At 45.0% G+C, this 13,374-nt stretch overlaps 1 protein-coding gene across 1 annotated transcript in view; it reads right to left on the bottom strand.

Annotated features, from left to right (window-relative positions):
* LOC147668281 (rho GTPase-activating protein 19-like) overlaps positions 1 to 13,374 on the bottom strand; it is a gene marked incomplete at its 5' end in the record, with an annotated part of 173,199 nt that overhangs the window by 92,464 nt on the left and 67,361 nt on the right. Inside the window, 2 exons of the mRNA XM_086948641.1 lie at positions 2,155 to 2,220; positions 10,426 to 10,512. Of these exons, the coding sequence (XP_086804767.1) occupies positions 2,155 to 2,220; positions 10,426 to 10,512 (153 nt within the window). The remainder of the gene's footprint in view (positions 1 to 2,154; positions 2,221 to 10,425; positions 10,513 to 13,374) is intronic.

Raw genomic sequence — 13,374 nt, forward strand, 5'->3', positions numbered from 1 at the left:
CATACAGTGAAAATCATTGGCAAAGGCAATTGGTCTGGCCTTTGTGAGTAGCGTTTTTTTTTTGTTGTAATTGCAAGCATATACCACAAAAAAAACATACCACGAAATGAAAAAGAAAAATGTGGATGCTACCTGATGGCATTACCAAATTAGAGTGAATACAAATTCACTGATGCCCGTTTTACAAGAGTTCTGTTTTTTAATAACAAGTCTTTCAGTTGTACAATGCAGTTTAATATTATTGCTGTTTGGGAAAGAGACCAGAATAAATCACACATAAGGAAGCACCCAAATTGCAGGCACCTACAATGTTAATTAAACACTTTAGAACGTTTCAAAGGAGATATAAATTAAAATCACCATTTAACTGGATACCAAATGCCGGGAAAAAAGCTATTTAGAGTTAATATACAAAATAAATAAAATAAAAAACACACTTTAAACAGCTTTGACACGGAAGACATAACTATTTTAGGTGGAGGTAACCAGAGTGAAAGGACCCCTTTGGGTAACCTACACTTATGCTTTGCCCCATGCTGTATACTATGTTGGGAAGAAGCAAAATGTGATTGGTAATTTAGCAGACCAATTCATGAAGCCCTCTGAACAAAACACCCTCTCTGTATGTATATTCTATATATTTTTTTGGGAGAGAAAACAATCTGGAGATACAAATAAAGAGCTGTGTCAAGGGTCAAACATAGTATGCATTGACAAAGCCAACAGGTGAAGCTTTAGCTGTCGACCATTTGCCTTTACAAATTCTTAATTTGTTTGTGAATGGTTTTTGTATTAAGGCACGTGACACACAGGTTGCCCTGTAGCAGTTGTGGGAAAGCTAATGTACAAACAGAACAAGTGATGGACCCCAGTAAAGAGGTCCTCACTGTACTGGAAACAAGCATCCTAGGACTGGTTTCAGGGTTTCCCCCCTCATCAGCCAGGATAGATTGACTCCAGTGGCATGGACAGCACGGGATCCTTGTATGGGCATACCCGTCCCACTTGGGGTGACAAATGCAAAAAGAACAATTGATGGACAGAATGCAGAACAAGGTCATACATTCTTCCCAGTACAGAGATCTGGGCCCAATTCCATCGTTTTTTTTACTCCCAATGCCATTCCAGTTTGAACTCAGCCATGTGCAAATCAGTATTTACCCTGCACCCAATGGGAACAGTCCAGCCTGAACTGCCAGGCCAGGTCCTTCCTGGACTGGAAACAAGCATCCTAGGACCGGGTTCGGGGTTCACCCCTCATCAGCCAGGATAGTTTGATTCCAGTGGCAAGGAGAGCACAGGACCCACTTCTGGGCATACCTGTCCCACTCTGGGTGACAAATGAAAAAAGAACAATTGATGGACAGAATGCAGAACAATGTAATACATTCATCCCAGTACAGAGATCTGGTCCTAAATCCATCTGTTTTTTTTAAAGTGTTTTTATTTACTCCCCATGCCATTCCAGTTGTACGCACAACAAGCACTGACTAAAAGACAAAATGCAATAATGTTTAAAGGTAAAAGCACTCATTGAACAAATGGTTCCAACCACTGAAATGGACCACTTATTGTGCAGAGGTGCACACTGTGCAAGGGCAGAATACCATCAATTACAGTTAGATAAGTTAATGGCTAAGGTGCAACAACCCTGTGTCCCATGCTCTATGCTGTGGTGGGAAGAAGCAAAATGTAAATGACAACAGCGGACCAATAGATCAAGAGGGTCGACTGGAAGCACCGGTCAAGAAGTATGTATGGTGTATATACAGTTATTAGAATCCTATTTTCTTTGCTAACGACTGACCTAAAAATCGAGGAGCAAAGCCACAGGTAATCTCCTGTTTTGTGCAGACTTCACAATTAATTTTTAAGCAGTTTCAGCAGGGTGTTAGAATATTCCAAGAGAAGGTAGCATAATAGTTGTGATCTTTTGAAATCTAATGAATGAATGAATAAATGAATGGGCAGAAAGCTTTAAAATAAGAGGCAGCTTTAAAAATAATAGAGCATATGGAGGCTGTCCAATGAAATGGACGTTCATGGAGTTAAGAAAGAAATACAAAAGCAAACTCCTGCAAACAAACACAAACATCATTCTCTAAAAATCTTGGCGATGGGCACAGCAGTTATGAAGGAGCAAGCTGTTCTTACCTTGGAAGCATGGGTTGTTGAGCCCAAATAGTGCAGCCTGGAGTGTTCTCGGATATACGCAGGTGCCTGCAAGAACAAGCAGTGCATTGCATTTAACCACAACAGCAGATAATCCCATCAGAATTTGTGTTGTTTCAGTTCATTATACAGTTGGTTTACATTTTTGCTACCTATAACTCTGCTCCTGTACGTAATTGAGGACTTGTAGAAGTGCCTCTATTAAACATGATTGCCCTCTGCAATGGCAGTAATTGGAGACAATGCTCTGTGCATAAGGCGCAAAAGTTTAACATCTTCAATTCATAATTGAGTCACAGGAAGTTCAGAGGCACCCTCGTGTCAAATTACTTCAGCGGTCTCCTTTACTTCTTTTAGAGCAGTCATTGTTCAATATCAATCAGTCCTTTAACTACAAACCCACAAAAGGTAATGGTAGGAATGGTTGCAAATAGTTTAATCACCAGCAATTGGTCAGGTAGCATTCCAGCCCATTGTTTGCCTACTATGCCACCTACAATTAGACTCAGCCATATGCAAATCAATCTTGATCCTGCTCCAATGGGAACAGTCAAGCCCGAAGCGTCAGGGTAGGTCTTCTCTGAACCGGAACACAAGCAATCCAAGAATGGGTTGGGCTTAGCTGGGCTTCTTCAGCAGCTTGGTCCCAGTTGCACAGTGAATGACTGTTCCTGCTGGAGCAGGACCAAGGCTGATTTGTATATGGCTGAGTCTAATCTGTGGTGGCATAGTGTGCATTCAATAAATGAGTTAAAGTGCTACCCTGAGTGATTGCCAGTTATGGGAGACATGCTTGCAGATAATCCAATCACCTTTTGAGTGTTGATGTAATATCCTAAATGCCCTACGGTCTGCTCAGACATAGGTCCCGTGTACACTGTGCCATTTGAACCAAGCTGCACTCAACTGAAGAGGCTCAAACAAGCAAAAACCTCTCTCAATGTGTTGGTATTCTGGTTCAGAGAGGACCTGGCTTAGCAGTTCGAGCTGGACTGTTCCTACTGGCGCAGGATCAAGGTTGACTTGCATATGACTGGGTGTAATGTGATGTGGCATGGTAGACAAAAAAAATGGGTTAGATTGCTACCCAGTGATTAGACGTATTGCAAGCACGTCTACCATCAACTTTTGTGCTTGAATCCTTAAACTACCTCAACAAACTGGTGCAAAATCTACAGGTGAACAGTTTTCTTAAGTAGATTTTGTCACCATTTGCCTTCAAAGCCATATAAAATTAACTTTCATCTATGGATAGAATAGTTCATTTCTTTTCACTAGTTATTTATTTTGGGTCACACTTTGGATAACATTTCTTTATTTTATCGTTAGTGTCTATCAATATACTTTCTTAAAAATATTCCTTTATCCGTATGTTTTGTACTTCATATTTTTTGTTTTACATTTTTTATTTAAAAGAAAAAATACAGGCATTTTTACAATCAGTTCACCAAAATTGCACAGATGGTCCATAGCAGTACATTTAGCGAAAACATCAAAGCTCATTACACAGTACAATATAACGGAAACATCAGAAAACACATCCTATTCAACATCAGCGGCATTGTCCTATGAGCTTCTAGGGGGTTCAGATATGTTCCCCTGAAACGAGTTCCAAGCCCCCCCATATGTGTGACCATTTCTTCGGACACCCTCTAGACCAATAGTACCAGCCAGAGTTTAGAATACATTTTTCCTATATACTCATGTGCCAGGTACTTTTTAAACCTTCACCACATCCCACCACTCACTTGTAAATACACCCCACACACATGCACCACATATAGTCATTAACTATAAGTGCTCCCGCGTAGTCGTTGGTCGCAGCACGCCGCATCCCGTTAGAGGGGTGCGAAGACCCCGATGATGAAGCATGACACCAAGGGGCCTTTTGGTGTGTGAGGGGCATTTTACAAAACACTAAGTGCTCCAACACTTGATTCCAATGGTATCCCATTTGTCAAAACCCAGGGAACGCGACAACCGACCCAGCTGATCACAGTGCCAAAGAGGCGTAACTAGAGTGAGCTTGCCCTCCCAACCCAGGCTTCTATTGGTGTCTTTCCATGCCTGTATGCCTGTACCGCATGTAGAGTCGGGCAACACAGATTTTTTGATACAGCGCCCCCTCAAATCCGCCTCCCGGGAGGAGCCAACTATCTGTCCGAAAGGCCGGGTCATCATGCCGAAAATACCTGCATTGTTTGACAGCGACGAGCTGCGAGGCCCAATAATATTTTTTCATTTCAGGGAGCCCGATGCCACCATCCCAGAGTGAGTTTCCGTGTGGCAATGAGAGGGAACTTGCCCTCCCACAGCACTCTTGCGCCGTTGGCTCAAGCTCTTTGAAGTACGACGCCGCGACCAGGAGGAGCGTACTCTGCAGCACATACAGCAGCCAGGGGAGGGACATCATCTTAAACAATGCCGCTCCCCCCAGGAGAGCGACCTCCAGTGCGGAACGTCTGATTTCAGAAATGCCAGTGGAGGTCGAAGGTTAGCAGCATAGAAGCGAGATAGGTCCTTGGAAACCCATATGCCCAAATACTTGAACCCGTCCTTGGCTTCCGTCAGTAGGCAATCCCGGGGAAGTCGGGGCTGCCATCCACTAAGTACGTAAAGCACCGATTTGGACCAATTGATCCTATAACCCGCAAAATCGCCGAATACACGGAATATGTCCATTAAGACGTTGAGTGACTTTGCCAGGGAGGCAAGATAAAGCAGGATATCATCCGCATGCAGTGATATACTGTCTTCCCAGTCATCCGTCCATCTCAGAACCCTGATAGCTGGGTATTGACGGATCCACACCGCCAGGGGTTCCAGAGCCAAGGCGAAAAGGGGCGGAGACAGGAGACAGCCCTGCCTTGTACCCCTACTCAATGAAAAAACAGATTTCCAATTATTGCCAATGGCTGACAAAGGAGGCGTACCCATTGAATGAATTCCGGGCTAAAACCGAACTTCTGGAGCACGGCAAACATATAGGGCCTTTCAATAGTGTCAAAGGCCGACGTGGTATTCAGAGACACCACCACCGTATCCTCTGTAATCGTATCTGCCCTGCAGAGCACCCCATGTAGGCAGCGGAGAAAAAGAGATGTGTTCCGCGCAGTCATAAACCCGGACTGATCCGGGTGGATCAGGGTAGGAAGAACCTGCAACAGGCGAGTGGCAAGGACCTTCATAAGGATCTTAGCCTCGCAGTTGAGCAATAAAATAGGCCTATAGGAAGAACACAAATCTGCGGGTTTGCCCATTATATGGATCACAATTATATTAGCTAATCTACGATCAAGGAGAATTCCAGTCTGCTTACTCTCCCGGTACAGGTCAGTGAGAAATGGAGCGGTCCTGGCCCCGTCAGCTTATATAATTCCATGGGGATTCGATTGGGGCCCGACGCCTTCCCCCTACGTAAATCGTAAATTCTTTACTTCAGTCACCATGAGGTCGCGCACCACGTCAGAGCTTTCCTCAGCGGTGAGAGCCAGCAATTGGATATCACGTGGGAGTGATGAAGCCTCCTCTTCTGACGAGTATGTGAGAGAAGTATACAACGAGTGGAAGTGTCTTCCGAAAGCATCCGCGATATCTTGCGGAGCAGTAATACGGGAGTGCTGGTCAGTGACGAGTTCTACTACTACACGCCGTGCCTCCTCTCTGCAGTCAAGCCATTCCAACAGTTTGCCTGCCTTGTCACCAATATCATATACCCTACCAAGTGTAGCCCTATAATGAGCCAAGTCCGATAATTCTTGCGTCTTGATATGGAGTTGTTGGCGCCCGTCCTCAGAGTTCTGCTGACGTACCGCGTGTTCCAATTCTAGGAGTTCACTCTATTGGCGCACTAGAGCCGCAGACGTCTCCTTACGTTGCCCAGCAATTTGCCCCAACACGACCCCCCTGGATGACCGCTTTATAGGCCTCCCAAAGGGAGCAAGATGAAATGACCAAGCCAGGTTTTCCTGAAAATAAAGATCGGGTTCTTCCAACACCTTCTCTCTGATGGGGGGGAATATTAAGATACCACTAGTTAAATCGGTGCAACACCGCCAGCCAGGAGCTCCCCCACTTCCATCCTGCACATTATCGGCGAGTGATCGGAGACCCCCCCTAGCCAAGTGTTAGATGTCTTTAACGTTGTGGATCTGTGTGAGTGCAAGTATGTAGTCTATGCGCGACATGCAGCGGTGGGGGCCTGAGAGGTGTGTGTACTGAAGTTCCCTGGGATGCATCTACCTCAAGACATCTACCAAGCCCATAGCCCCCATAAAACTATAGACACCTTTGTGTGAGAACGGCAGATCTTTTTGGGGCCTTCGATCCAGTGAGTCAGAAACAATAGTTAAACCCCCCCTCCCCAATGAACAATCTCTCGTCCGGTAGATTCAGGAGGCGACCCCCCAGGTCACTAAATGCCTGGGTGTACAGTCCCGGTGGAATGTACACTGATAACAGATTGAGGGCTGCTCCCTCCCAAACCCCGCCACAAACCTACCCAGCAGGTCCGTGTGAATCGTGTTGACCATCAAGGAGAAGGACTTGCGAACTAAAATGCCCACCCCTCGGGAACCAGAACCAAAGGCAGAGTGGGCGACCACCTGGAAACCCCATCGCAACAGGGCTTTGCAACCATTTCCCAGCAACTGGGTCTCCTGCAATAAAACATCGAGCGAGTGCCGTTTCAGAAACTGGAGAACCACTCCTCTTTTAATTTTGTCCCCCAACCCATTTACGTTCCAGGATAACAAGATGAGTTTTTGTCTACGCGAGGCACTAAACCTCTAACGTCAAAGGTGTGTTTATATAAAGAGCATATCCTGCGGTGGTGGTGGTGGTGGTGGTGGGGGGGGGGGGGGGGGGGGGGGTTTCAGACGGACGGACAGGGGGGACGTTTGAAAAAGGAGTCAATTGCTTTGTTGAATACTGTGACCAGTAAGAGCATATCAGCTGACCCATCTGTCGCCATCTGCTTTCGAGACCACTCAAGAAGGACATGCCTAAGCAAACACATTACTAAAAACACACCCAAAAACCCTTCCCCGCCCTCCCCCCTGTCCATACCCCCTGACCCTCCTCCCTGCTCGGCAGTGACAAAACCTCCGCCCCCCAAACTAGCAGAGTGCCTATCGCCCACCCTTCCAAACACTTTCGAGACTGTATGTCGCAACCGAGCACCCATCCCTAAAATACTCCTTTTTTTCATTATTAACCAGAATGGCCTAACGTCTTTGTGGTGAGAGCATAGACATGGGCCAACCACATATCCGACATTACCCACAAGATCAGCAGGGGAACAAACAAAAACAAAGTTCGAGACAACAGCAACATCTATGACATTCTATCACAGAATAACAAATATCGGACGCAATGTTCGCGGGCGACTCAGACCCCATTGCTCACCATCCATGATCACCAAGCCTTTGCACCCCCCGAAGGAAAAACATACAGACCAATTATTCGACACCAGCCGCTGTCTCAGTTAAGTCCATCTGTTGCGAGCCACCACCAGAAGCCTGGGTATCGCGTCCCTCCTCACATCCCCGGCATGGTGAGTGCGGCGGCCCTCAGTACGCCAACCCTCCAGCCAGTCCCAGGCCTCCTCCGGAGTGGTGAAGTACCAGGATTTCCCCTCCGATTACACCCGCAACTTGGCCGGAAACAACATTGCATATTTCAAGTCCTTGTCTCGGAGCGCCTTCTTAACCTCCAGGAAACTTTGCTGTTGTCCTTGCACGCTGAGGGTGAAGTCCGGAACAAAGGTGATGTGACTGCTCTGGAATTCCACTGGTGAGGCGGATCGGGCACACTGCAGGATAACATCCCTGTTGTGGAAGTTAAATATTCTGGCGAGAAGCTGTCGCTGGGGGCGCCAGTCCTCAGTCTTCCCCCCGGCACGCTCACTGCACTGACAAAAAGTTGGAGAGTTCACGTGGCTTGAGGTAGTTAGTGATTAAATCCTCCACGAAAAGGTACGGAGACGGCCCTTCCGCGCGTTCCAGCACCCCAATTATGCGGACGTTGTTGGGCCTGGAGCGCCCCTTGTAGTCGTCCAGCTGCGCCTCCAGCCTCACGGAATGTGATTGTAGGTCCTCAACCTTCTTTTGCAACTCAGACCCATCTTCCACCAGGGAGGTAAGCTTAATTTCAACGTCCTTTAAGCGCGAGTTCATGGATCACATATCTTCCCTGATAAGAGACACCTCCATTGAAACCCTGTCTATAGGGGACTCCAGGGATGTGCGGACAGCAGTAACGGCATCGAGGATATCCTGCAAGGATGGGTCTTTTGACTTCCCTCGAGGCTCAGAATTGTCAGAGGTGTCTGATTGTCCTTTGGGGCTCGTGCCGGGACCCCCGTCTCATGCATATTTTAACAGTTTAGTCTGCAACCCCCAGTCATGATGACTGCTGATCTCCCGGACCGGGCCCTCTTGTGACTGGTGGGAAGGACAATGTAGAACGGCCAAGAGTGGGGTCATCAAAATCCTCCCCTCCGACCTAAACAGCCCGAGAGCGACCAGTGCAGTACCTCGAATGCCACGCTGCGTTGGTCTCCCAGCCCCCGAGCGCGGTCTAACTTTCACCAGAACTGTGCCCCCAAGTCAATGTCAATCTGCCCTCCCTCAGTATTGCTTCTGCGCTATCTACCGCACACAGGGCCGTGCGAGGTGCAGCCGGAGGGGGGGGGGGGTCCAAGTCACCTTCCAATGCCGTATTACGTGCCTCTTTCACTCCACGATGTCAGCCGATAGTGGTGGAAGCAATTTTCACCACCGCCGCTGAATCAGTAAAGACGCGCCCTCCGGCCCGCCTCGCCTGCCCGTAACTTGCGGCCCTTCTCCACACCAAGTCGTCAGCGGCTCTCACTCTGCAGCACTGAGATCGCGGATCTTGGCAGCCATGATCCAGGACCACTCGCCTTTCTCAGTGGGGTGTCTTCAGCTGTCTACCCCCACTCCAGAGGCCATGATTTCAGAGGTCCCTCACTGCTGGTGGTGCTCCCGGCCGGCCGGCTGCACAGCCTCTCTCTCGTCTCCGTGTGGCCCAATGTCACAGATCACTTCGCCGACTCTGTCACATCTTCTTAGACACCAGCGACGTCGCTGAGATCCTTAGCCAGTCTGGATTCCAATCCTGGCAATTCAGCGTCAGTTTAGGCAGTAAGAAGCGGATAAGTTACAGATTTCGTGCTCAGGTCGGCGGAGCAAACAAGATAAGCGGCCATCTTAGCGCTCGGCTTGGCCACGCCCTCCGTACTTCATCTTTTTAATGTTTTCATTGAACGGCAAAGAGTAACACATCCCCATTTCTTCATCCAAGGATTATGATCAGATCATGTCGAAGGCACAAGAAATTGTGTTAGGCTTAGTCGGAAAAACTTTCTCCATCTCAATCCTTATACAGTTCTATCCGGGAGCAGCGAAAGCTTGGGTTCATCATGTTAAACATGTATTCGTTCTTCCGTCACTAACCAGTTACATTGAGTCCTAATAGATAATGCTGAAGTTCAGTGCTTCTAAGTCAACTTCCTAAATCATGATTCCACACTTAGAATTAAAACTCCAAAAAAGCCCAAACTAATTTGCGAAGGGTTTACCACAAGGAATACTACAAGAGGTCACAAGACAAGTTCTGTGGAAGAATTAGCAATGTTCGAATTACTTTCAGAGGATTTGTATATGATAAGTCAAGCAAAACAAATCTGTTGATATATGAAGGTGTCACTCAGTAGCTATGCCCCACGGGATAGGAGACATAACCACTTCCATATTTCGTATTTTAAACAAGTAATAGTAAAGACACACTTTGTTTACTGGTTTACATGTCTGATTGCCATTTTAAAATCAGTGACTGACTTGGAGAGTGTTTAATAATGGAAGAGACCAGCCAGACTGACCAATAAAAAGCTAAATACAATTCATGTCCAGCTGTGGCACTGTATACATTTTTTTCATAGGTCCACTTTTAATCACACATTAATTCTGTATATACACCCCAATATGAGAGACCCACACAACATCAGTATTTAAAATGAATGAATTTGTAGAAAGTTAAAGAGTTCAGCACAAATCGGAATTGAAGAAACATAAAATAAATAAATAAAACAAATAAAGCGTAACACAAATAAGACTGCAATGAAGGTCAAGTCAAAATGAAATTAATACATTACATTTTCGGTACAGACTATTACATATAAATAAATAAAATATTTCCTTATCCACATTTTAAAGTCCTATGCAGAAATACCTTGAAAAGTTTCTGGGAATGCTTAATCATGAAGGTGACGCCATTATTTATTTTTGTGATATTCTCCTGCAGGTCATTTGCTGTCAACTGTATGAAAAGTAACATCAAAACATTAAGACAGGGTAAAACATACCAAAGAGTGTGTGTACTGCGTTTTATGGCCCATTTAGTTCAAATACTAATTTAAGATGCTAAAGTGTTCTGCCTCATAGTACAATCATTACAATTAGGCTTCACATATCCAATTTGTATTTGCAGTTTATCTTCTAAAATAATACAAATGCAAAGCATAAAGAAATAACTTACTGGGGTAGCTGTACTGCTTACATTCTGAAGGCTCACAGTGTGCCATTAACTTGAATATTTCACGATCAGCAAGTTGGTATACTTGGTCTTAATAATAACCCCTTGTTTTCTATTTACTTCACTGATTCATCCACAGTACAAACTACCAACTTATATAATGGCCTGCGGATTTTTTAGTGGTCCGACAATTTTTTTAAGCAGGCCTTTTTCTCTTTTGGAAGAAAAAACACAATGACTGGCTAAGCTTTCCAAAGTTCCTGCAGGAAATTTCCATTTTGCAGTGATTAAAACAAATTCGAACTTTCAGTGGCCCCAAAACCTGTCAACTACAAAAATGAAAAGAAATAGCCTATAAGAGTAAAGACATGCGTGTATTTACATCCGAATCACCGATACTGTCAAACATTCTGAGTTCATAGACTGAGATACAGCAAAGATCAGTTTTAAAAGAACAGCCATCAGGCATAATGGCAAATGCTTTGTAATTACACACACAGCCGTTATTAAAAAACAAAAACATATTTGTGAAACCCCAGCTGCCACACTTCCTCTGCAAATGGAAAGTAAAAACAGAAATCCCATTATAATCTACTGCATACATTATAGTTGTTCATTTTCCCCTGCAGTGCATGACTGCACGCTTTATCCTTTTCTGTCCTTATGCCAAATACATTACACTGTAATGGCTGAAAACTGTTACATTTTGTCATGAAGCAAAATGCATATTTAGGAAAATATGATCTGGAGGTTTTTGGTAAATATGTGACCTTCTTAACCAAGCAAAAAACTATTGCCCTGGCTGACATGATATAGCCTTGCGTCTGGCCGATATCGGGTATGTACAGCAAGTAGAGCACATATTCATTACATAATTCACTAGTACTACTATGTTATGTCGTGCCATCTTTCTCACCCCGCTCACACTCCACCTTGCAATGTCACAACCACCTCAGCAAAACAGAACGTCATGTTATTTAGGGAACACACATCTACAAAGACATAACTGCAAAAACAAAATGCTCAACCCCTCCTTGTGTGATTGGGTTATGATGGGAAGAAAAGACGCAATCTATTTATTTTGTAATACAATAGTCTCTCCGCACCACTCAAAGCCTATTTTCTAAGTGTTTCCCAATTGATCCAAATTAAAGTTCACAGGGATCACATTAAAAGTCTGATTTCTGTGATTTTACTCGTCCTTGATTTTATTTTTTCTACAAACTACAAATAATCAAACGATTTTTTTTAAGTGAGTGTCAGGTATCATCTTGTGACTATATAGTACCAAACATTCGCTTCGAAATGTGTTGGGAAATGAAATTAGTAGGCCCTGAGGAAGTTCCAAGAAAAATTGTTTGGGGAATGAAATACGTGTCAGAGGAAAGTTTTTTTATTCTTTGTAGGTCTATTTGGAGAAGAAATAAAATATGTCAAGGATGACTAAGTCACAGATAATGCCCAAGATTATATGAATGGTTAGCAGGAAACAATATACACAAGTGCATGCACACCCGTTAGAAGGTTTTACAAGCTTTAAACCGTAACTTGTCGTCACCCATTTTTAAAGCATGCAAATTGCATTGGAATATCTGCATCACAGCATGCACATTGCTGTTGAAGATCTGTACAAGAGCATGCAAAATACTGGGATAAAGCTGGAGCGTGGTGTCAAAATCACTGTGAAGCACTCCTATGCCAAAATAAAGTCTTGATACTAGATTTGGACTGGAGTGTGCAAATCATTGTTGAATGGAACGTTGCAAGCTGTGCTATTCATAGTAGGCATGCAGACAAATGTTCCGGTCACTACATTGGAACTTTCACATTAACGCAGTCGTACACTATGAAACTCGATTACAGGAGCGTGCTTACTTTGTGTGGAGATGAGCATGCAGATCATGAAGGCAGACCAGCAGCTCAGCACAAACGTACTATCAAAATCAGCAAGTCTCAAATCAACGCAAGAGTGATCAAATCACGTGGCCGGACGGCAGTGTCAAGACAGGGAACACCTGCCAATGAAGCTGAGCAGTAGTTCCCATTTCTAAGAAGACCTCACTCTCAAACTTAACCGCTGTGTCAAAAGTCTCTCCAAAAAAGTCACTTTGACAATCCTGCCTCTCCACAATGAAGAAGCCACTTAGTAGCTGTAACACCATATCTTCACTAAATGCTAAGGACCAGCTCGCCTACATTTGCTGGTCACCATGGCAGACATGGTGAGAGCTGAGCGGGCCTTGATGAACTGCAGACCAAGGCTGCACTGTACTTTTGTCACAGCCAGGGGATAAAAAAAATCTATCCTTTAGGTGCCCTTTAGCTGATGTTACTTCTCAGATGGTACAACACTATTAAATTTGAACCATTAACCCCAGTCGACCTGTAACGAATATGCTACTTACCAGTATGCATCTGTTCTTGGCATGTAGGGCTGCTGACATTCATATCTGTGCATAGATCGCCGCCTAGCATTGGGTCCGGATGATTGCACATTGTTGTCCTGGAAGAGTCTTCGAAGTATCACGAGATCGGTGGCTCCTCCCCTGGACTACAGTGCGCATGGGCATCGACTCCAGCCCCAGATTGTTTTTAGCCATTGTGGCCAAGATGGAGTGAAACTCAGTGAATGATGACCATGCTATG

Source organism: Lissotriton vulgaris, unplaced genomic scaffold (assembly GCF_964263255.1).
Source record: "Lissotriton vulgaris unplaced genomic scaffold, aLisVul1.2 SCAFFOLD_1942, whole genome shotgun sequence".
Classification (NCBI taxonomy): Eukaryota; Metazoa; Chordata; class Amphibia; order Caudata; family Salamandridae; genus Lissotriton; species Lissotriton vulgaris.